A 25,742-nucleotide genomic window follows, 5' to 3' on the forward strand; every position below is an offset into this window, starting at 1 on the left:
GTATGTTTGATACAGGACTACCACTTAGGAGGCTTTGTGAGGGATGTGGGTTCAAGTGCAAACAGAAGCAAAGATGGCAGCTACAATCATTTGTGTTCTGAAATAAATTAATTCATATTGTTCTGACCTGTAAAAATGCAGTCCTGTATACAGTATAATAAATGCATCAACACTGCTAAAATCTCTATAAATACAGTATAACTAACACTAACATTAACCATTACCTTGACTAGAACCTTATCCTAACAACCCCTTTAGCGTTACTATTGGTTGTTCAAGGATTACAATGTGTAATTATAAACAAGCTATTTTTAATGTAGTTTGGTCATGCACATTCAACACATTCTCCATTCTCTTTTTTATTGATACATTTAAATGCAGTCATTTTTTACTATCAGTAACAGAACCCTACTAGTATTCATCAGGTATCTGGCCTGTGCTGTTTTTATGGGTAGCACTGTCTTTGATGACAGATTTCCAAGTTCCATCAAGGAGATGAAAAAAAAAGTATTGAACGTATCACTTTTTAAATGGACTAAATGAACAAGTTTGCACACATATGTATTTATGTAGCTGTTTCCATGGTCACACATTCATTTAATCTTTTAACATATACTTTGAACTTGTACATTGAACTGTCAATCAGCTGCTGGAGACATTGAAATGGTGCCAGAATAAAATGATGAATATCCAACAGATGGCAAGCTACTTTTAAAAATGTTTCTTATTTGAGTATTATATTCATGTTTAATGTTGTTGGTTTGGTTCACAGTAGCACCTCAATTATCTTAAATAAATGAGGGTAATGACTGACTTTGTATGGAACAAAAATCCTCACCAGCATATAACCTGCAATAGACACACTGTCTATTTCCTTTGTATACTTTATTAGGTAGCACAAAAAGGAGAAGTATTATATATTGCTTCAAAATGTATCTTATTTTATATTTTTTAGGTATAAGATTTAAGTAACTATATATTGAAAATTTGTTCCAGCTACACTGTCACTTTGATTTCATTTAGTACATCTTAAAGAGTTAGTAGCAGGGTTCCGAAAAATATAGCGTTATACGTCTCCACGTGTTGCTACAACTGCTTAAATAAAGTACTTGTCATTTTTTGCTTTTCATTGTTAACATCCTGACAACTTTGTACACTTATAACTTCAAAGTCTGTTTCAAAGCTCTTTTTAAAATGGCCGCTTTAGTGCACTGGGGTTTGAGATCTGTCCTATAAATCACTGCAGGATTTATAACAAAAAACGGAAAAAAAAACATAACATGCTCTGACTTTTCTATTCCGTACCATGGATCGTTACTGCTGTGTTACCATGTGCGCAATAATCCTTACACGATCAGTGCACTAGAGTGGCCATTTTGAAAAGATCTTCGAAACAGACTTTAAAGTTGTACGTGTACAAAGTTGTCAGGATGTTAACAATGAAAAGAAAAATGACAGGTACGTTAACAGTTGTAGCAGCACGTGGGGACGTGTAAGGCTTTATTTTTTGGAACCCCGCTACTTACTCTTTAAAGATTTACTTTTTTATGTACTGCATTGTTACTAAAAGTACATTTTTAAGTGATAGACCTTTTAAGCCTATTGCATTGGGATCCATTTAAGAACAAATCTAATTTAATAGTGCATCCACACAGTGCCTGTGACTGCCCTTCATAGCAGACTATTGACTAAAAATGTTTGATCCCCATACAAGCCACAGATATCTTATTTACTTAGAAAGCAAGCTGCTCCAATACTCTTATCGCTTTAGTTTATTTAATCCACCCGGCTTCATGTCTGTTAAGTAATCTACCTTTTTGTAAAGGTGAAACCTCCAGAGAGTGATCTTACACCATTTACAAATAAATAATAAACTATAACTAAAAGAAAGTCCAACCACCAGCTGGTTCCCAATTAAAACCGATTTTGCTATGGAACAGGACTTTTTTTTTTTACAAAGTAAGAACAAACATTATTCCTTTCAACTCTCTCTTTAATGTAACCTGCGTGTGTGGTGCTGTCTGTGTCTAGCCTGTAATTGGCTGTTGTTTGTCTGTGCCCATTGGTCCTGGTGTGCGGCTGGGGCAGAGCTATTTTATAAAAGGGCACTGCACTGCCAATTATTTGTTGTTGTTGCTGTCCTGATTTGGTTGTGTTTCAGAAAGCAGTTATAGCAGTGGTCCCTGAGTGGATGCTAGAGATTAGCATCCCAAAATAAAAGATTTGGATCTGATTTCAGCTTGTTGTCTCCCTTCTTCCCTGCCTGCTAAATCTTAATGGGACACGTTGGTTAAATAAGTATTACATAAAATAAAAAAAAATCTACAATCATCAGCACCACAAGGACTGGGTCACTGAAAGCAGCAGAGGGCCTTCTATTTTGACACAAGCACTTGGAATTATGACATTAGACTGCAGGCCAGGGCAGTTGGTCAAATGAACAATATGTCTGGCACTGATTTAGATTAAGGGGAGACACTGGGCTACAGGTGAATTCGGACCATATGAACTTACTAGTGTGCTAATGTTCTATGAATACTATGAACGTCTTCAAAACTAGTAACAAACAAGGTAGGCACATTTTTCGTTGTCTGTACTGGAATCATAGGTTTCTTTTTAAACTAGGTTTGTAGCATTTTCAATTTTCAATTTTATTTTCTAGTTAATCTTGCAAATGGAATTTTGGAGAAAAGTCGTTGATAAATCTGACCCAATGAGTTTCTGAATTAATTTATCTTCAACTGTACGTTTGATTGGATTTAGTTTGGTATCCTCTCACGTCTGCTTTAGTTCATTATGAAGTGCTAAGTGAGCCATCATAGCTGAGAAATGCAGAGTGATTAAGAAGCAACAACTTGGCTAAAATAAATACTGATATAAAACCAGGTTTAGCTAAATCGCTTTTTTTATTTCCTGAAACAACAACAATGTTATATTTAAACTTGAAGGGATAGGTATGTACAGTTAGCAAAACATTGAAAATACAAGAAATAGTTCATTTCAGAAGTTTTTCATTATACGCAACGCATTATTCTCCTTTAAAAGGACAGATCTGAGCGGTGAGGTGACGTCAGGGGTGAAATTTCAATATGGAGCCTGGGGCATGTCAGGGAAAGCTTGCGAATTGTAGGGATCCGGGGCAATGGGCAAGCAGGAATACCAAACACATTTTTCTGGTTTCAGTTTTACGGTATAGTTTAGAGTACAGCGTTATATTTGCGTAACAGTTCAGTAATAGTAGGATAATTATTTTTGTTGCAAAGGGAAATCAGAAAGTGTGAAATAACTTTTCTTGTTCAATGCGTGCTATTTGTCAAATGTTTGGTATTTGTTTTAATGCGTTTTTCAAACGTTAAATCAAACACAAAGAATATAATATAACTGAAACCCTATGTTTAGTTAATGATCAATACAAATATAAAGAAGAAACTCGGTGTTAAGAAAGTTTGCATCAGTTTAAATCGTGATCAGGTTGACTGGTTTGGGATGTCTGCAGCTGTCTCCTTGTGGAATAAGAGATTGGGATAGAATAGATGAGTCCCTCTCTTGGAAAACAAAGAAGGATGTCGAGACGCCCTGCCTGCCTAATCTTCCGCACCGAGAAATCAACATCCATGCACACAATGCAAGAAAAGCCTACTGTTTGTAGGACACAAATTTAGCAGAATGAACGAAACATAAGCTTTTATTATTGCAAAAGACACTGATTTATAATTGAACATACACGTAGCAGCAGGTCGACAGCGATTAACCATCGCATTGGAATTGTCGGTGCATTTTTATTCTTGCAGCTTGTCTGCAATTTGGCCTTTTTTAAAATATTTGTTTGCCAGAAAAAATGAAGAGGACAGGGGTGGATTTATTGCAGTTTCTTGTATTTTTGCTGATTGGAAGTGGTTGTCTGGGATTACCATCTGTTTGTAAACCCAATAATGAACGAAAATATAATGGAAAACTACCCTCCTCCCCAGAAGCACTGGATAGAAAGGTGGTCTGCAGTAATATGGAACTTGACCAGGTCGTACCTCCAGGTACATTGCCGAATTGGATTGTGACTCTGTAAGTATACTTTTAACTCCATTGTTCATAGATTGGCAAGATGCAGTGTCTTTGCTTATACAATCCAGTTTAACTAGACCAAAGTGCCGTGCTCCGTACCCAGATGCGACAACTTAAGAAAGTTTGTGCTGCTTGCCTGTGTGTGACCGAAAACTTAAACCTTTAGTTTTTTTTTCTTCAAATACGAAGTTTTATAAGGCCTTCCCCAAATACCCAAGTCGCTGCTCCTTATGTAGCGTTTTGTCAGCAGTGATAAACATACACACAGTGTAATAGGGCGAATGGTAAATTTAATAAGTCAAATGGTGTATGAGCGTGATAGTGGTTGGTTGTCGAACTGTACAATTCCATTGTGTTTATCCATACAGTATTATTGGTTCGACACAAATCCGGTATTTGTAATAGACCAGGCGTGCTATTGGACGCAAAGATGGTACTACAGTTATGATGGATAGAAACTAGGTAGTCTGTTCAAACGTGTTAAAAAGTTATGCCATAAAGGCTGGGCCGCTGGAACTAGAGGTGGTGGGGGTGCAACAGCACCCCTGGCTTTGCATGGCGTCCATCATATACAGGGGTTACAGTTTTGTTCCCCCGCTATAATTATAAAAACTGTTCCAGCGCCTCTGCTTAATGGGTTTGCTAAAGGTGTTATATTCCTGTTCTCTACAGTAATGGCAATACAAATAGTTTTGGCCAGTTGATTTGTTTTTATAACTGAAATAGTTATTAGACAGCAAATAGCACCAAATCTTTCATTGACTAATGAAAAAAAGCAAGGATGGAAATGCCTTTTAGTTTGGATAAGTGTTTATATGCCTTACTGTATGTATCTACCGAAGCCACAGTACAGTAGCCTTACATACATTTTGACAGACATTTTTTAACTTTAGAGTTGAGTTGGTTATCTGACTGTACTTTTCAAATCCCTTTATATCTATGGGGTTAAATAAACTCACCAGGCAACATGTGGCAGTTTTGACTTCTTGGAATATGCTACTGACTCAGAATAGTCCTGTGTGTACCATTTTTTAAATTTCTTTTTTTATTAAACTTGTTTTCTTTTTCAAATATTATTTTGATAGAAAAATAAATTTGGGCCAAAATGCTGAGCATGAAATTGTTTACACCTGACCTCTATTCTGTGATTCTTCTAATTGCCATTTTTGGTACAATCCAGTAAAATTAGACACTTTTTCAGTTAGTTTTTTTCAGGAATTGTCTTTTAAATTATGCAGTAATATTATATGATACTCTCATTTTGTTTAATTCATGCATTACTATACTCCAATTTAAGATGCAGGCCATTTTTGAAAAGAACAAATTGGTTTAAAAAGTGTTTTGTTTTTAAATTGAAAGGAATACAGTATTTTCTTTGTTTACTAAATTACAACCACCATCATTTTATATACTAGTCACCACTGCAGGATCTGTTATAACTCATTTGAGACCACATGTTAGCATCCCGTGTAAGGATGTATGTAACAAATAAGAACGCATTCAGTCTGCTAAACTATTTACAATAGGATAGATTTTCAATTCCCTTTTCAGACATCCTGTTGGAGTATTTTTAACTCTATTGGTTATCTGTTATCAGCTTTGTGCAGGTTATCCTTGTATGCTTCAGTTTGTTCTAAACAGTCACAGCAATTTTATTGGTTTAAAAAAATAACTTCCTTGTGCCATGTGTTGCAATTTGTAATTATTATTATTATTATTATTATTATTATTATTATTATTATTATTATTATTATTATTATTATTATTTATTATTATTATTATTATAATTATTTACTACTTAGCAGACGCCCTTACCCAGGACAACTTACAGTTGCAATTTGTAGCCCCACAGTTACAGAACGTTGGGTTAAATTGGGTTGCAAAGTGAAGCTTGCTGCATAATAGTTTTACTAGTACTTGCTTGGCACAAAGTTTGTATGGTTGTTTTTGTGTAACTTTAGGTGCACGTGCACACACACTATCCAGTCATGCAAAGCACGTTTTGAGTTATATTGAAGAAAATCCCTGGGAGCCACAAAATTGGAACTAGTATGTGGGTTAAGGGTTTTTGTATGCACAGTGATTCATTTACTGTAATTGAGTTTTACTATTGCAAGCATTCAAAACCATTTTTTTCATTGTTACAGAGTTCAAGGCTGTAATATATCTTGCACAAATGTATCACTAGAGCTGGGACCCGGTACGTGGGGAGCCAGAAACAAGGGTTTATGGAGACGACTCCTAACTCCTGTCAAGTCTGTGGAAACCCGGCGTCTTTTGACAAAGCTTGATCTTATTTTGGGTGATGTTTCACATACTCTTGCTTTATGAACAGTATTTTATTATGTAACTGAGAACATGTTTGTGGTAGACTGCAGCTTCCAAATAAACCAAAGTGCTGTGTTTGACAGTGAATTTACACTGCAATACTTCGGGTAGTAGGTGACTGAATTTGACTGAGCGGTAATACTGAACTTTTGTCATGGTAGAGCTGCTTCACTGGAATATCAGGTTATTGGAGTCCAATTTGAGGTACACGCGATTATGATAAATGTTGCTGTAACGACCCTCTTATCAGTGAATGATTCATCATGGCAATCGTACACAATAAAGAAGTTTCATCATCCCCCCCCCCTTGCTGGTTCAGCAGTTCTGCCCGTGTGTGAATTGTAGTATGTTTAAGCTAACTTCTACCCATTGTATAATGGTGTGATTTACAATATCTATAAATGGAACTGGGCTAACCAGAAAACCTTAAGAGGTACATGTTACTTGCAGCTGCAGGGCCCTGCAATCCTATCAAAATGTAATAAAATTCAGATTATTCATCTGCGACTTGACATCTTCTGTGGTCACTCTACTTCATCGGTAGGCATTGTTGATTTTCTAGTTTGTTTACATTTCCTAATTGTAGTTTCATGTGCAGGCACACAAGCATTGGTCTTGCTGGAAGTGCCTGAACAGGCTTGCTCCTGCTATGACTTGTCTTCTGCATATGGGCTGTAGCACAGGTAATCAAAGCAAAAATGTAAAGTCATGCTATATTTGTTTGTACATGAAAACACATACAGAGATGATGTCTAAACTGCTCTAAGAAAAGTTTTGCGGAACGTAAGTGCTTTGAAGGCTCTGCCTTCGACTCGGACCACAGAACTCTAGTCACGGTCAACTACATGGTAGAGCATTTGAGAGAGCATATAGGAACCTTACACTGAAGTGTTAAGAAAACAGTCCTGAAAAAACTTTATTAAACACATTTTACTTGTCAGAGTTTCTTATAGTTTATCTAGACAGTGCCAGATATCTGAATGGAGCAATATTACTGAATTGTCTCTGTCTCGGTTTGTTGTTGAAAGATACTGCGCTCCAGTCGAGCTGACCGACTGACTGGCTGGCTGATTTGGCAGTTATAGGTATAGAACTGGTGGCTTTTGTCGGTGCAGCGTATTGATTGGCTGATTTTGATACAGGAAAAAATACATTTGGACCAATTTGTCTTATTTGCTGTCCAATCTGAACTGAGCTTTCATTACGGCAGGTCAAAATGAAAAAGCCAGCACTTGTGCAGATTGATTTGAAGTTTGATTCACAGTTGATACAGTGATGTTTCAGGGGTCATTTACAATCTAATAGAAGCCCACTAGAGCTGGAAGCCGATTTGTACTGAATTGATTTATGTCATTTAACCTCAAAGATGGTGTTTCTTGAATTTTTTGTAGTTGCGTGCAGTAAAGGTCTGATTGCAAACAGACACAATCTTTTAAGTTATTTTGTAATGCTTAGATGTTTGAACTATTCACTATTCTGATTGACCTTCAGGAGATTTATAGGGAACTACATTTAAAGTTAATATCTTGGAATTTCTTACATGCACAAATACTATTTTTTAATCTTTGTTTGCAGTCCTACTGTACCTTGTTCCAACTTTGGCATGTTTGTTTTTATTCCTGTTTACAGTCTTTGAGGCTTCACTTGCATGTGATTCCTGCGTTCTCCAACACTGCTGGTTTCTGATGGTGAAAATGATTTAAAAGCCATCATTTTAAAGTAATTTAAAGTAAAGAAGTTTATAATCATGTTGTATTGTTTGTTTTAAGGTAAATGAGATTTATAAAATATTCATCTTACTTGAGACCAGTTTTGGCAATTAACACCACCAGCATCCTGCCGCATTGCTATTTATGAAGTGTTAACAACTTTTTAGCCTTTTTTTGGCTTCACTGGAGTGCATAAAGTAGGTGTCCTGATACAACTGCAGTAGTTTGCCTTTTGTCTGATTTATTTGGTTTGTAGAAGTTCAAATTCAAGGAAATCAACCTAAAGGGTGAATGTTTGGCAGTTGTCTCCTGTACCCTTGCGTATTAAATTAAATAGCTCTGCATGTGAATTTTAGGTTTTTATAAAGAGGGGAGAGTGACCTTTTTATAATGCTGCAGACAGGTACAGCACATGTAGCTCATCTGTAGAGTGAATATTTAATTGTCCTTTTAAGCCTGATAACAGAATAGAGTTCTTTGCAGTACTGTTTTGCTTTAAGGAACCAGAGTACATAAGAACATAAGAAAGTTTACAAACGAGAGGAGGCCATTCAGCCCATCTTGCTCGTTTGGTTTTCCAGCAGTGTGGAGTAGTGGTTAGGGCTCTGGACTCTTGACCGGAGGGTTGTGGGTTCAATCCCCAGTGGGGGACACTGCTGTTGTACCCTTGAGCAAGGTACTTTACCTAGATTGCTCCAGTAAAAACCCAACTGTATAAATGGGTAATTGTATGTAAAAATAATGTGATATCTGTATAATGTGAACTAATGCATAATGTGATATCTTGTAACAATTGTAAGTCGCCCTGGATAAGGGCGTCTGCTAAGAAATAAATAATAATAGTAGTTTATTGATCTCAGAATCTCATCAAGCAGCTTCTTGAAGGATCCCAGGGTGTCAGCTTCAACAACATTACTGGGGAGTTGGTTCCAGACCCTCACAATTCTCTGTGTAAAAAAAGTGCCTCCTATTTTCTGTTCTGAATGCCCCTTTACTAATCTCCATTTGTGACCCCTGGTCCTTGTTTCTTTTTTCAGGTCTAAAAAGTCCCCTGGGTCGACATTGTCTATACCTTTTAGGATTTTGAATGTTTGAATCAGATCGCCGCGTAGTCTTCTTTGTTCAAGACTGAATAGGTTCAATTCTTTTAGCCTGTCTGCATATGACATGCCTTTTAAACCTGGGATAATTCTGGTTGCTCTTCTTTGCACTTTCTAGAGCAGCAATATCCTTTTTGTAATGAGGTGACCAGAACTGAACTCTAGGTGTGGTCTTACTAATGCATTGTAAAGTTTTAACATTACTTCCCTTCCCTTGACTTCCCCCAACACTTCTCACAATATATCCGAGCATCTTGTTGGCCTTTTTTATAGCTTCCCCACATTTGTCTAGATGAAGACATTTCAGAGTCAACATAAACTCCTAGGTCTTTTTCACAGTTCCGTTCATCAATTTCAGTATCTCCCATATGATATTTATAATGCACATTTTTTTGCCTGCATGCAATACTTTACACCTTTCTCTATTAAATGTCATTTGCCATGTATCTGCCCAGTTTTGAATGGTGTCTAGATCATTTTGAATGACCTTTGCTGCTTCAACAGTGTTTGCCACTCCTCCTATTTTTGTGTCGTCTGCAAATTTAACGAGTTTGCTTACTATACCAGAATCTAAATCATTAATGTAGATTAGGAATAGCAGAGGACCTAATACTGATCCCTGTGGTACACCACTGGTTACCTCGCTCCATTTTTAGGTTTCTCCTCTATTCAGTACTTTCTGTTTTCTACCTGTTAACCACTCCCTAATCCATGTGCATGCATTTCCTTGAATCCCTATTGCGTTCAGTTTGAGAATTAATCTTTTATGCGGGACTTTGTCAAAAGCTTTCTGGAAATCTAAAAAAAACATGTCGTATGCTTTGCAATTATCCATTGTCGATGTTGCATCCTCAAAAAAATCAAGCAGGTTAGTTAGACACAGTTAGACACGATCTCCCTTTCCTAAAACCACGCTGACTGCCTCCCAGGATACTGTTCCATATCAGTAATTTTCCATTTTGGATCTTATTATAGTTTCCATAAGTTTACATATAATAGAAGCTTATTGGTCTGTAGTTACCTGGTTCGGTTTTGTCTCCCTTTTTGTGGATCGGTATTACGTTTGCTATTTTCCAGTCTGTCGGTACAACCCCTGTGTCAAGAGACTGTTGCATGATCTTGGTTAGCGGCTTGTAAATAACTTCTTTCATTTCTTTGAGTACTATTGGGAGGATCTCATCCGACCCAGGGGCTTTGTTTATTTTAAGAGCTCCTAGTCCCTTTAACACTTCTGCCTCTGTTATGCTAAAGTTATTTAAAATTGGATAGGAACAGGTCGACATGTGGGACATGTTGTCCGTGACCCTTCTCACTCTGAAGGTTCGCATACATCATATTGATACATTTCCAGGGTAAAAGAGTGAGTAGTTTTAACAAGGCACCCGAGCTGTTGAAATACTTGTTTCCAGACATATCTGTAGACCCTTATTGGTTTAGCACATGCAAATGTTGAAGGACATTCCTTGTTGTAGATCTTTACCTGAGCTGTTTGGCTATATTTGGGGAACCACGTTTGCGATTTTGCATGGTCATTTGTTATGGTCAATATTATTCTACTTACTGTGATATACTTTTGATAGTGGCACATAGGGCCTAAATGTTGGAATTTTAATGGTAGAGCAGAACAAAGCTATTTCTTTGCCTGGATTTCTATACAGGTGCGTATAGACCTAAAGATTATATATTAGTTAGGTAGTCCATTTTAGTTTTAAGGCTTCCTACTTCACTTTTAAAATTCTATAACAAGTAAAGAAGTGCAGAACCTCAACGAGCCATACAACAGTATCTTCTAAAACATGAAGTGCATGGGGGAATTAAAATGGCCAGGCAGATGATTCACTAACACAGTGCATTATGTTAGCCTCCTGTTGCTTTTGTGCAAAAGCAAATAAACTCTAAGATACCAATTTCACGTATTGGTATGAAATGTAATTTATAGGAGTCCTTTGTCTCCCCTGATAAAAATGTACAAACAAACGTTTAGAAGTTTTGAAGAGAAATCCATAATCTGCAGTAGAGCAAACCCCTTTTTTGGTTTAATTGACTATTTGTATATTTTTATGTACATGTATGTACATATCTTTTCATTGTTCTGTATTTTAGATCTGGTAAATAGGGTGACATAATGGAATTTAGTTGAGGTGAACCATTAAAGCATGTAGGGTATTTAGTAGATGGTGATGGACAAGTTTTGATAAACTCAACCTTGGTTTTGGGTTCTGAAGTTTACGCTTGAGGAGGCAGTTTGGTCTAATTATGGGAGCAAAGCCACAATATGGTGTCTTTGAATACCAGCTAAGTTTTGACGCTCTGTATTCTCAAGTTGTTTTAAAAGATTAAACATTTAATTTCAGAATTCATTGTTCTAGTCACAGTGGGTATTGTTTAAGTCATGTGACTAAAATGGGAGCATGGCATTGCTTCCTCCCGCAGTTGACTTTGGAAAGATTTTTGTTTTGATCTATAGTGGAAGGCTTTGCCTAAAAAGCTGCATTGATGGCAGATTGGATAAAGGCCTTCAGTTACGGTATTCAGAGTCATACAGTCCCACTAGCTGGAACCAGAGTGTTTTGTGAACTATACCCTTAAGCTGCTGTGTCAAGTCTAGGGCTACTGATTTTCCACTCAATATGATCAATATAATGTTGATGGTTAAAATAAGTAAATTAATAAATACAATTGTGATTTTTTTTTCTTTTTTTTTTTTTTTATTAAAGCCAAGATTTACAATCAGACTCTTTGTTGCTGTAGTAGTAAGTATAGCACCTGAAGGCACTTGCATGTCATCCTGTTTTATAAACATAATTTGGCTCTCTTGCTGGCATTAAAATGAGCAGGAAAACTTAATTATATTACAACAGTTAAGAAAACAAATGTCCAGCCCTGTTGTGAATCATATTTACAGTTCCAGTAACACTGTAGTTCAGTCAACTAATTAAGTGTGTTTTGAAAAGACCTGTTTTAGCTTGTTGCTGGCATTACAATAACAAATATTAAACAGTTTAGTAACAGTCCAGCAATGTCATGTGAGAGTAATCCTATGTACAGTACTTCACAGATTAAATTTAGTGTTTTACTGGCATTACAATAACAAGGATCAAATATGAAACACTGAAAGTGTGTCGCCTGACTCGTTGCAACACAGGTTCGCCCCTGTTAATGTAAATTAATCCTCCCAATTGTTTCTTTGGTAATTCTGCCTTGTTATTTGCAAAATTTAACAAGAGATATGTCTTCAGACAGAATGTCTTTATGAAACAAACGGTGTGCAGTGTAGTGTCTACATTCGTTACACAGTAATTCAAGCGATCCATTTCCTTTAAGGAATGTATAGCTAGAAAAAGATTTAAATGCAGGTAGAGTGGAAATGAATAAACTAAGCAAAAATGAAGAACACAATTAATTTAGCTTACTTATTTCAGGAAAGCCCCACCTTGAGCTCAGTACCTTAGGTCTAAGTTCTTCAGCATAGAAGAATGCAGTACTTTGTCTTTTTGTTGCTGTCTTTTTGCTTGTTTTCTGCGTGTTTACGACTGGCAATATGATCTTTTTAATGGTATTGACTCATGCATGATGAATCGAATGACAGCAGAGTAGTATCCCACCATCCTCACGTAGATAATCATAATGTTTTGGCTCTGTCTTTTGATGAAACATTGCATTTTTTTCTTTGTTGGTGCAGTCAACATGTTGAGTTTCAACAGAGACATGTAAGAAGTCACGTGATGAATTAACTCAATCTGGCTGGGTGTAGTGCAAAAAAAGAAATGCAGGAAACTGGAGTTGCGAGGAGAAACACAACACTGCAAAATGTAATTCCCAAAATGCCCAATTCTGCTCCCAATACCTAATTTTGCGATTTTCATGATTCCGTGATCTCTGAAAATCAGTAGCCCTAAGCAGGGTTCAAAATTAGCACCTGCCCTCCTGCCAAATGCAGGTTAATTTGGTCTGTGGCGGGTAAATTTCACATACTAACACGCCACAGTGGCGGATCCATTTATTTATTTATTTATTTATTTATTTATTGCTTGGCTTGAGTTTAAATGATTTTGCGCCGTCTAACATTAACAAATACTGTACACTTTGCAATCAAGCGATTTTGTGGTAAAAACTGTCTGTGCACATCATGTGGAGACATTTTTAAGGTATCAAAAAAAACCTTAATAAAACAGATGGATGAAGACCAATTATTTAAAACCTTTTTAACTTTATTGTTGCATTTATTCAGAATTTTCTTGAGGGTGGGGTAACAAACATCTTAACTTTTGAGGGATAACTTTTTGAAATGTGTTCTTAATGTAATTGTTGGATTCTTCATGCAATTTCCAATAAAAGACACCTAACAAATATTTAGCTCAGTTTTGAGTTGAAGATTGATATAACTTTTTACCCCATTGACTCAATGAGGCTGGAAACATAAATTGAGTTTTTTTTACCATGAACAACCCTAAGCACAGAGTTTGGTGTAAATCAGAGGGGGTCGGGTGTTACCTGTTGAGTGATTCTGTCACGGAATGACGCTTTCATAAAGAATATGCTTCTTGCACATCCACATTGTAACTTTTTAATTTTTTTTTTTTAGTTCCATAAATTGAGTGGGAATGTTTGTTTGGTTTTGGTAAGGGCAATGATTGATGAATATTCTACATACACTTTTTTATTTTTTTATCCAAGTGCTAAAGTTAGGAAGACAAATGGTTCAGCCATAAAGGTGTCAGAGGATCGTGTTCCCTCATTATCTAAGTGTTCGTTTTGCCTGCAGAATAGTACAGTAGCAGACATAAGGTAAAATAATTTACATGACAGAGAAACTAGTATAGTACAGTGTTGCAGGGACCATACTGGTTTGTTGGCTCAGTTTTTGTGGGGGAAATGCCAACCAGTGACATACCTGTTAAACTGATTTAATGATGTACTGTACGTCCTCCTGTTGCATATGGTTTTGCAATAATCTTTGCACAATTTCCAGCACACGTTGTAAAAATAACTTCAAAAGTAATGAAAAATAATACTTTTGTTGCATTAGAAGGAAAGCAAAATCATATGTTTAAATTATTTTGAAGTCTGTTGCCATTCAGTAAACTTTTGGTGTTGTGGATACAAATTGACCGCTCTCAAGCAAACATTGACATAATAGTCTGAAATCACTACTTGTGTGTGCAATATCAGCAGACTACAGCACTACAAATATATGACCTGGTTAGTGAAAAAACTGAATTCAGGTGGTACAGTAACAGTAACCGAAGAGTTGAAAATGTATTACAGTTGGCAGATGTTCAAAGAAAAGTTAAGTACAGTATCTGGTTTCTATTGAAACAAGTTAGGTGTTTACAATCTGAGATGACTCATTACATTTTATTTTCACTCTGAAGTCACACTGTCTCTGCAATGTGGGGGAAAAAAGGCTAGGCCATCATACATGTACCTCAGTCAATGGTGGTAGTGTGGCTTCATAAGGGGTGACACTGGAATTTTGTTCTTTTGATAAGTATGTACTGTACTTCATCTTCAACCCTGTTGCCAACTTGTGTGTTGGATATTTGACAACTATTAATATGTCAACATTAGAAATTTGTATAAATCTCCTTATGGAAGTCACCCAAAACGGAGATTCTAATTCCGAAATGTGTGTGTACTGCATTTCTTTATCGAACAATAAAGTATTTAACTACTATAGCCTTGGTTGCAAAATATGTTGAATCTTGGCATAGATAGATAGATACATTAGCAGCAGTGTTTATCATGTGTTTTGAATATATGCAACTATTCAGTATTGTATGTTTTAAAAAGCAGATGATGTTACAGACCAGAAGCAATCTCCATTTGCAGTTTCAAAGTGTCAAAATATTGAATAACTTTCAGAAATGTTATCTTAAACCATGAAGGTGAAAAAGACCTCCAGAGGGGGTAAAAAACTTTTTGGTATTCTGCAAAGAACATTGAATTTATTACTGTACTTGGGCTCTAAATTGGCAACAAGAAGGACAAGGCCAAAGTGGCCTTCATTTCAATACATTTGTAGAGGGCACCAAGGCCACACGATTAAAGTCAAGGCCACATTGTAGTATGTTGTGTAATTTAACTTAGGATTCGTATATAAAGCTAATTATTGGCTACAGAAAGAAACAACACAGTTTAACTTAATAAATAACTGTTTATTTATTCAGAATTCTTTTTTTTTTTTTTTCCGTCAACCTGCAGCCTAAACAGGGCTCTGGACTAACCTTTTTGCCTTAGGATCCAATAGCTCTTAGGCCAAAAACATTGGTTATCAAATCCAATTGTTGGTTGCCACTTAAGAGCAAGTTGGTTGCTACCATATTCAACTGCTAAGAATATAACAACTTGTTAAGACACTAAAGTGATACTAAAACAGTAACTTCTATTAGTTCTCACTTGTTTGTTGCCTCATTTTGTTGGACAGGCAATCTACGCAGCTGCAATGAACTCCACATTTTGTGTACGGAATTGGTGACTGCACCTTTTTAATTGTGTCCAGGTAATATGGGAAATGGCATGCTGCATCTCGCAAGCTGAGTGTTAGTTAGCGAAGTCCTGATCGGAGATCATGTAACAGCCTGCGTTTATGTTTTTTTACTGTACATGTAACCATTTATTGTTTCAGTAAAAACAAGTTTAAGTTTCAGTGAGTTTGTTCTGTTATTTAGATATTAAATACACCACAGTAAACCCCGGATCATATATTTTAGATATTTCCAAACCATTATTTTTCATTAAGGTTTAATTAATGGCAGTTTTCTGCTGCAATCAAGGAAGCTGCAGTGCATTTAATTTAATTCCTAATTACAGTCCCAAGTATTTCTATGCGTTCTGCTCTCAACTTTGTTTTCCCTGCAGCAGCTGACCCTGCTTTAGTACAAAACCCACACTACATTTACTGTTCTTTTATGGTAACGTTTTAAAATGCCGTGCCTGCTTCTTTGGCTGAAGTCAAGCGATATTATCCGCTGGTCATGTCATTTTAGTGCCCGTTTAACACAAAAATGCCGTTACAGAGCTGTCTGAGACATTAAAAACATTATTTAAAATACTATAATTTATAATTAAGTTTTCAGGGTTTTTTGTTAATGGCACATGTCCGACTCACAAACCTTAAGTGTATTTTTGTTTTAGTTTTTCGTTGTTCTTGTTCTAAATTTCTTGAATGCAACATTTTATTTTAAGCTACACAGTACAACTGCTGCATGGAACTGGAGTCACCACAGCACCTTTGGACTTCCAGGCATTTGTGTTCGATTGGATTGGTATCGTCCCTGTCGCATTTTAAAACATGACAGTTTGCAAGTGACCTGAAATATATAACTTGGCTGTTTTCGTTTCTAGTTTTGTTAAATTTAACAGATGTATTGTCTCCTTTCAAAAAGTAGAAGTTAATTGAAGGTAGTCACTGGAAAATACTGACAGACACAGCATTGGTGTTGATACGCTGCTCAGGCACGCAGATTTAATTTCAACACAGAGCTGACATTAGGGTACCAGCAATGGTAGACCTAGTTTCACATTTAATAAAGAAAAAAAACAAACACAAAAGCTAAAAACAAAAGTTTGCCACACAATGACGAGCGCTAGTCCCACTTAAAGGAACGTCCCCCTCCAGGCACCTTACTACTCTATGGTAACCCTCTTTATACTGGTTTGGGATCCACAGAACACTCTGCAGGTTGCTACTTAATGTCCCCAATTTTTTTGCATATTTTCCTGCAGATTTGAAACGCTTCTAGTGATGAGCTGTACAAATCTGAAAACTGTTGAGATTCAAAGGACTTGGTTACACCTGAAAACAGGACTACAGCAACTGCTTCATATTATATTATGCAATATACCACAAGACGAAACACCCATCCTAATTAACATATGGGGGAACTGGAGGGGAAAAAGTGGGTTACAGTTCAGCTCCCTTTTAATTAAATTATGTACTGTGCTTAAGCAATTCTGACACCAAGTTAAAAATTCTGTTTTACAGATGTCTTTTTGTTTTACAGGATTCTGAGCAACAATAAAATACAAGAACTGAAGAAGGGCTCCTTTATTGGCCTCTCTGTCCTTGAAAGATTGTAAGTACTTTTGAATGTCTTTTTTTATAGTTATACAATCCAGAAGAGCTGTACTGTCATGTGGAAACACTTGATTGCTTTATAGTGCCATTGTTTTAATTGCATTGCAAGAGAGATGGTCAAGGGTTTTTGGACTCCTTTATTCAGCTATGTGAATGTTATCAGGATTGTGAATACAGTACTGTATGTTAAACATATCCGCTTTACACTAGAAAATAAGCACATTTTATTTAGCTTTGTATTTTCCTTTTCTTTAGTTTTATTTACCCAATTTTACTCCTGTTTGTAATACTATTAATAAATCATAGTTGCTGCAATATATATATATTTTAGCAATTTATGAATCTCCATGGAACTCTTCTGTCATTGATTGGTATTTGCTGATTTAACTTGCTGTTTCATGAGACACAACTGACTTTGAGTGAAATTGTGCCTTGATCAAAGTTTGATTTTGTTTCCAGTTAACATACCTACATTGGTCAGTGTTTCTATGACATGCACTCAATCCAACAACCTGTCCCTTAGTGCTGGTTTATCAGAAGTGCAATACGCTATGACAAGCACTTTACAAAACAGCCTGCAGGCTGTTGGAGATTTAGTTTCTTTCAGCTTGTATAGGTTAGAAAATGTTAGTCTGTCAGACAAAGAATAATTGCCTTCAATTACGTATTCTGATAAGCTGGCATTTTGGCAATTACTGTATCCAGAGATGGATGCTACTTATCGGGTTGAAATCCAAGGCCCTTCTCTCCTTTTATCTTTTTTTTTTATATAAGGGACAGAATGTGAAACTATTTTTGAAAAGGTTCAAACTACTGATTTTATCTGAGATTTGTATTAAGGTTTTTACCTTTTAACAGATACACACTTGTACAGTGTGTTGTACAGAATTCCCAAGCTGTAAAGTGTGCCATAATATCTCCAGTGGCAGATTTCTAGAAGTCACAACTCTTATCTTAAGTGTAAACACAAAGATAGTCAAACTAAAGATCAAATGAGTATTTAATAGCAGCATTTCTTCTCTATACCAGTGATTCTCAAACTACGGGGCACGGACTGTGTCATGAGGGGCATTAGAAGGTTCAGGTGTAGTGTTTTTATTTATTTATTTATTTTTTAAACCTAGGCGATACCGTATAACGGGCGGGTGCTTTATTTGGGCTTTATTGGTTATTTTGATTGGATCAACAATAATACTTCCACCAGTCAGAGGGTTACATACAGTACTCGTAGCGTTCCCTCCCTATTGCAGACTAGTATACAGAACAGGTTAAAGATACGCTGGACGAGAGAAATAATGTGTCAGATATCAAAGTGGATATGAGACTGGCAGTGTTGAAGCATATTTGCTTGAAAACCATTAAAAGTAGACCTATTACGATGGATTGGTGGCTGCTTCGTGCCAAAAAAAAGTGACAGAGAAGCCGCAGGCACGTTGTGGTGTTTTTTTTTTTTTAAATTTTTATTTAAACAATATATGTACGGGGGGAGGGGGGTTGTTGAGGGTATCAAGTACCACAGACCAGATGAAGGGGGGCGCGGCCCAAAGAGTTTGCGAAGCACTGCTCTATACTTTGGGTATTTTAAGGCAGGTTTGTTGTGTGTTTGCCAGATCCTTGAAACAACAATGTCATAGTAATATTAAGTACGTAAAGTACGGGTTGGTTTCAGTAAGTTACTTTGGTTTTATTTCCCTTACCTTTTCAAAACTAGTTAATGACAAGTGACACACCCTGCCAAGTACTTAAAGGGTACATAAGGACCTTTTTATTGTATTGTGTTACATGTTGCTACAACTGTTTTACATAAGGTGTGTGTTTCTTTAATTTTTTTTTCTTCACATTGACCATGTTTTTAAACTTTTAAATTGCATTCCCTGTCTCAATGTAAAAAAAAATAAAATTAAAACAATACACACACCTTACGTAAACAGTTGTAGCAACATATGGGAACAAGAAACTCAATAAAATAAAAAGGTTCTTATGTACCCTTTTTAAGGACTCTGTCTTGAGGGGGGGAATATGAATGCACTGTTTTGATCTACTAAACAAGTATAGCATACTTGTTTTCAGAATGTCAGATGTCCCTCCCACCACGAAGTAAAACCTTTTTTAGGTTTTCAGTTTTTAAAATGTTTTCGATGTCTGAGAACTACTGTATTTCCTGTTGTGATTGATTTATTTATTTATTTATTTATTTATTTATTTATTTATTTTTGTGTGACGTGGTTCAAAATAACCATAACATTTATGTACAAAGTGACAGCAGTTTTTAAGCCAGGACTCGTAACACAGAGGGTATCGGCACTTATTTTTGACCAGATTGGTAATGGGCCTAAGGGAAAGGTGAGGGCCAATTAAGTCTCTGTCTAAGCCCTGTTAATGCTTGTTGGAGGAGCCCATTGTTGCATTAAGTATACTGGTAAGAAGCCTCCATGGGCTGCTTTGAGTTGCCATAGGTCATCATAAATGCTGGGTTATGTAGTAATAGTGCATAATGACTTTTACAAATCTGTTATGGTTGTATTTTATCCATGCAAATGATATTTATATAGCTTATTTTCTATGGTCATAAATCATTATAGATGCCTTATTCAGATTTTCAGGGTTATGGAAACTAATTTGGAAAATATAACTGCAACTTTCATTTTGACAGACCTAAGTTTGTTAGCATTGTAGTCATGTGAATTTTTGGTTTGTGGATGATAGACACCACAGGATTCTGAAGGTCATGTTCTATTTTATAGTAACTTTTACAAAGCAGCCACCACGGCAGACCATCTGAGGTAGTGACTACACATTTGCATGGTTATGTATGACGTGTTGGTGGCCATGATAATGACTTCTGACCGAACAAAGTTGCCTTATTAATATCATGTGACTCCAGGTTTCCGGTGTATTAAGGTTGATTTTTATAGTTTTAATATTTGGTTCACATCTGTATGCTAAAGTGTTTCTCTGGCACAATTTAACCTCTGGCAATATCTATGCTCTAGACCACTTTGGTACACAACTGTTTTCTATGATTCTTTGTCAAGCTGCATTACCAACTCTAGCCAATAGTCTTAACCTCTGGCCATGTCAGTGTTGCAGACCACACACACACGTTTCTTATAGAAATGTTTGTTGGATGCCAAGGAGATGAGTCTTTTACAGCGTTTTACATATTTATGTGTCTTCTTTTTGACAGAGACCTCAAAAACAACCTTATAAGCAACATTGAGCCTGGGGCTTTTCTGGGGATGTCTGCACTAAAGAGACTGTAAGTATCGAATGTTTTTCCTTATTTTTTCTAGTTTGCACCTTACTTAATGTCAGTGCTGTGAAAGCAAATCAATCCTGTGGATTGCTGTTACATTTATTTATTATTTTTTTTCCTGCTTGGGAATGCATACCCGTATGAAATGTTTTAAAATGCATATGTAAGTCTTGGTGATCCTGCCTTTTTCATGATGCAGATATTAGTTTGGCTAAGGTTTCTGACAGTGCTTTAAATTTGCTACTGAGCAATGGTCCCTAACTAACTGTAGGACCTCCATCCAAAGCTATTTAACACCATGCAACTTTTAGTGTCTTATGAAGAAACTTGTAAATGACTTAACAATTTAGTTTAAGCAGCAGGATCTGAACAACCTTGATTTGGAGATTTTTTTGGTGAAAAATTCTGTGACCCACAACTAGTTGCTTTTTAAAGTTTCCAAAAAATGTTGCTTGAAGTTGCATGGTGTCTTTTGATTAAGGCTGTGAAACACATGCAGCTCTTTCATTAATGTAAGAGTGGAAGGTTCTTGCATTGAACTAGTAAATAAATGCAAAGGTTTGGGGAAATTAGGTTATTTTCAAAGACAAAATACTGTTTTTCAGAACAAACTTGACAACTGATCTTGAGTGTTTTTGCCTCTGATTGACTATAGTGAAATTATTTATAGTATCTATAGTGTTCTGCATTGCCAGTTTTATTCTGTAAGTATATAAAAAACCAAATAGCAGAAGTGGGTCAGATGAGGCAGAGGATGCATAGTGTTGCAAATACTGCTGCATTGAGGTACATGTTTGCGCTGACAGAATAAAACTGAAAGTAAGCGACACATTAAACTAAAACAAGAAAGTGAACTGAGAGACAAGAAGAAGCCGCAGAAATGGCTTACACACACTTTAATAAGAGAGCCCGCAGAATGAATGCAACGAGTTTGTCACAGCGCTGTGCTTTGCTGGACAGCCACTGTTTGTTGCAGGAGGGTATGTATTGGTGACTTTGTGTGACAGTACTGTCCGTCAGCTAAAACACTGCCTAACGCCTATAATCTTAATCGTAAATATTTGACAGAAAATGATGATGCTTTACTTATGGAAGATATGGATGGACATGTCCAGTGTGGCTTTTGACGTGTCTCCCAATGGCTTGGACCATCAAGTTCTGTCAATTTTTTTCTTTTTATGATTTCAAGGTGATAAACCTGGCTTGTTTTATGCTAATGTCATGTTCATACCTTCTGCCGATACTATTTCCATCAGCATAGTGATTGCCCAAACGTTTGCAAAATACCAGCTAACTTGGGAAAATGTGGCCTCAACTTGCACAGATTGTGCGTCATCATACATGTCACAGACATTATGATTAATCAGAAATCATATTCCACATGTAAAGTCTGTATACTGAGATTATTTTTCCAACAGGACCAGTTCCCAAAGAACAGCACCTATCCCCATTAGCACAACAGAGGTTTTATGAATGCAGGTTGTACAACAACCTGCATTAGAAAGAATATAACTTCACAAACCATTCACAACTTTATAGTTTTTCGTCCATCCCCATCATAAAATGCAAGAATAAAAAAAATCAAGAAGCGGGCATACCCAAACTTCTCGCCCGATAAGCATGCCAGCGTCAGTGACACACCTGTCAGTTATGGTGAAAAGCGTAGAGTGTTCACTGCTGCTGGTGCTCAACACCTGTTATATGGCTGGTTGACAACAAGCCTTGCCCATAACATTGTATTTTTTAATTTAGACTAAATATTTACAGAATACTTTACTGCTGCTATAACCATGATTCATTTATTAAGAGTTTTAATTAACTTCTACCAAATCACGTTTTTATTTACAATGAAGTGAAAACATAATAAATGTTTTTATTATAAGCATTTGGGCGACACTATGTTCCCTTCTGTTGGAAAACATGGATCGAGAATTGATTAGCAGTTTGCTACGCATGTGGACTGGCAGAGCTATACTGGTGTTCTTTTCTGAAGAGACTAATATTGCAGATAGCAGACTGTTTGGTTCAAATTGCATGTACTGCTAACAATTGATAAGAGACCTTGCGTCTACAAGCTTCTTGTCCAACATTGACTGCAGGCTAACAAGATAACAATGCTGTGGACCAGAAGGGGCCAGGCTCTAAGACTTTTGGGAATACAAAGCATAAAGGAGCTAAAAGGCTCCCAGGGACTGCCGTTGGACCCAAAGGTTCACAGGGAGAATAAGAGATAATGCCACTGGACTCAAAGGGTCTCAGGCAAAACGGAGAGATGGGAACAAGGAAGATGACAAAAACCAGATGTATGGACCTTTTTGGGGCACCAGGGGTCTGAAGAATGCACTGAGTTCAGAGGTCGTCACACTAGATTACACACACACACACACACACACACACACAATCACACTAAATGAAATATATGGTAACAGGATAATGAGTTGTACCTTTTCTATTGGTTAAGTGTCAGAGAAAGAGGAGGAGAGAGACACCTATGCAGAAGGGTATTTAATGTCATGCAAAAGATTGTAAGAACGAGTATTCTGTTTGTCCTGTACCTGGGACCAGACTCCCTGCATATTTCAATAAACCTAACAACTGAGTGAAGAAAAGGACTCTGTGCATTTTCTTGAATCTACTTACTCACCATCCTTTTTTTAAGTTACATCACCTTCATTGTAAATAAAAATGTAATTTAGTATAAATTAATTAAAACGCTATTGCTCCTTTTCTTTGGAACTCATTCCCAACTTTCATTAGAGAATTCACAATAGTAGCCAAATTTTAAAATACCCTTAAGACGCACTCATCTGCTGTATTTTAACTCTTTGACTCTACTGCAGTCAGCACTGTTTTTTTTTTTACAACATGCTGTACTTTTATGATTGATTTTTACAATATACTGTACTTCTATGATCAATTCCCTATTTACCTTTTATTGTATTTTACTTTAAGTATTTATATAATTAACTGTTATTTACTGTGTTTTGTAATGTTGATTGGTGTGAAAGGAGCTATAATAAATTGTTAATAATACATTAATTATGGTTGTAGCAAGGGTCATATGTCAGTTGTTCATATGATGTTTTCATTTATTGAATTTCTGTTCCTGAGGGAGGATTTTTATTTTATTTATTTATTTTTCCCAAACTTGAAAGTCCTGGGGGGGGGGGGCAATATTTCTGATTTACTGAATTGCCCAAGGTAAAGAGAGAAAAAATGACATTGTTTAAATAGCCTGCTCAGCCCCCAACACCCCCACCCTCGGTGCGGCACTGGTGGTTGACAATATAAATTTAATGTAGTAAAAGATGAGTTTACACTGCCTCGATGATTGGCCATCACTGATTAGACTCCTCCAGGAAAGCAAAGCAAATAATTCAGAGTGTTCTGGTATCAGAATACCAGTGTGTAAGTGTTTTCCACTGTTTTTGTAATGATCCATACACTGTGAAACTCCCAGGGGTCGCTGAGTTACAGGAGAGAGACGTAACCAACAATCGGCCATGGTTTTTGGGGTGTAACTTTTGAACCCGAGCTCCTAGAACCACCATTCAAAGTGTTTTAGACTTGAGGGGACACCATAAACTACCTCCTACAGTGTAGTGGTATCCCAAAAATTCAAGCTGTAAGGAAACTAATACTCTTTGCCAAGCCATCCTGGCACCTAGAATGGTCACCCCATGTGCTGGGCCCCAATGGTGCCCTGCCGCAAAAAATCAAGTTCCTAACCCCTCAAGTTTCTAACTGGAGATATGCCACGTCAAAAATGACCATTCTCGGGGTCATATCTCCATGTTATTATTGGGGTCATATCTCTTATCACCTGACTAAGGTGACAGTCATAAGTTCAATTCATCCAATGAAAGACTGAGGTTTTATGAGCAAATGAGGCATTGCAGTCCTTCGTTTTCAGATTAATTGTTCAAACAAGCTAATATGGATGAAGAGGAGACACTAAAGTGTGGCATAGTGGGGCAGCAGTGTGGCGTAGTGGTTAGGGCTCTGGACTCTTGGCCGGAGGGTCGTGGGTTCAATCCCAGGTGGGGGGGACACTGCTGCTGTACCCTTGAACAAGGTACTTTATCTAGATTGCTCCAGTAAAAACCCAACTGTATAAATGGGTAATTGTATTTAAAAATAATGTTATTTGATTTGTTTATTTAGCAGACGCCTTTATCCAAGGCAACTTACAGAGACTAGGGTGTGTGAACCATGCATCAGCTGCAGAGTCACTTACAACTACGTCTCGCCCGAAAGACAAGGAGGTTAAGTGACTTGCTCAGGGTCACACAATGAGTCAGTGGCTGAGGTGGGATTTGAACCACGGACCTCCTGGTTACAAGCCATTTTCTTTAACCATTGGACCATATGTGATATCTTTATAACAATTGTAAGTCACCCTGAATAAGGGCGTCTGCTAAGAAATAAATAATAATAATAATAAAGTAAACCAAAATTATTTTATTATTTATTTTTATTTATTTTTGTTTCCTTGTTAATTTCATATAACACGCATGTCTGTAAAACTGAGTAAGGGTAGTTTTTTTTTTTTTTTTGTTTGTTTGTTTTGTGCCATACACTGATTAATGTGCACCACAAAAAAGAAAAAAAATCCTTTCTCAAGTAGAGAAATTCAGCCCTTGCTATTGGCTGCAACCATGATTCATGTATTATTAATAGCATTTGAATTAAATTCTACCAAATCCTGTTTTTATTTACAATGAAGGGAACTGTGTCACCCAAATGCTTATAATGAAAACATGTATTATGTTTTCCCTTCATTGTAAATAAGAACATAATTTGGTATAATTTAATTAAAACACCATTAATAAATTAATCATGGTTGTAGCAACAGTTAACTACTCTGCAAATATTTTTTCTAGTACTTAAGTACAGTGCTAATGGGGCTGTCGAGGCTTGTTTTCAAAAGATATCGGCACGGACATTTCATACAAACCAATGGAATACCTGTGTGTGTGTGTGTGTGTGTGTGTGTGTGCTAGTTGTGGTGTTGACTTGCGATTGGCTGCTGATCAGCGCTGGTGCTACACTGATTGGTGGTTTAATGCCGACCTGCCATATTATAGGTGTTGAGCACCAGCAGCAGTGAACACTGTATGCTTTTCACCATAACCGACAGTGTGTTACTGATGCTGGCATGCGTAGCGGGTGATCTTATTGTTGGAACATATTTTGTATTCTTAAAGAAA

At 36.7% G+C, this 25,742-nt stretch overlaps 1 protein-coding gene across 1 annotated transcript in view; it reads left to right on the top strand.

The window, feature by feature from the left end:
* The first annotated feature begins 3,081 nt into the window (after positions 1 to 3,081).
* LOC117421409 (adhesion G protein-coupled receptor A3-like) overlaps positions 3,082 to 25,742 on the top strand; it is a 43,931-nt gene continuing 21,270 nt past the window's right edge. The window contains exons 1-3 of the mRNA XM_034035813.3: positions 3,082 to 4,059; positions 17,203 to 17,274; positions 20,464 to 20,535. Of these exons, the coding sequence (XP_033891704.3) occupies positions 3,839 to 4,059; positions 17,203 to 17,274; positions 20,464 to 20,535 (365 nt within the window). The 5' untranslated portion in view covers positions 3,082 to 3,838. The remainder of the gene's footprint in view (positions 4,060 to 17,202; positions 17,275 to 20,463; positions 20,536 to 25,742) is intronic.

The sequence above is a fragment of the Acipenser ruthenus genome, chromosome 1, assembly GCF_902713425.1.
Source record: "Acipenser ruthenus chromosome 1, fAciRut3.2 maternal haplotype, whole genome shotgun sequence".
NCBI classification, from domain to species: Eukaryota; Metazoa; Chordata; class Actinopteri; order Acipenseriformes; family Acipenseridae; genus Acipenser; species Acipenser ruthenus.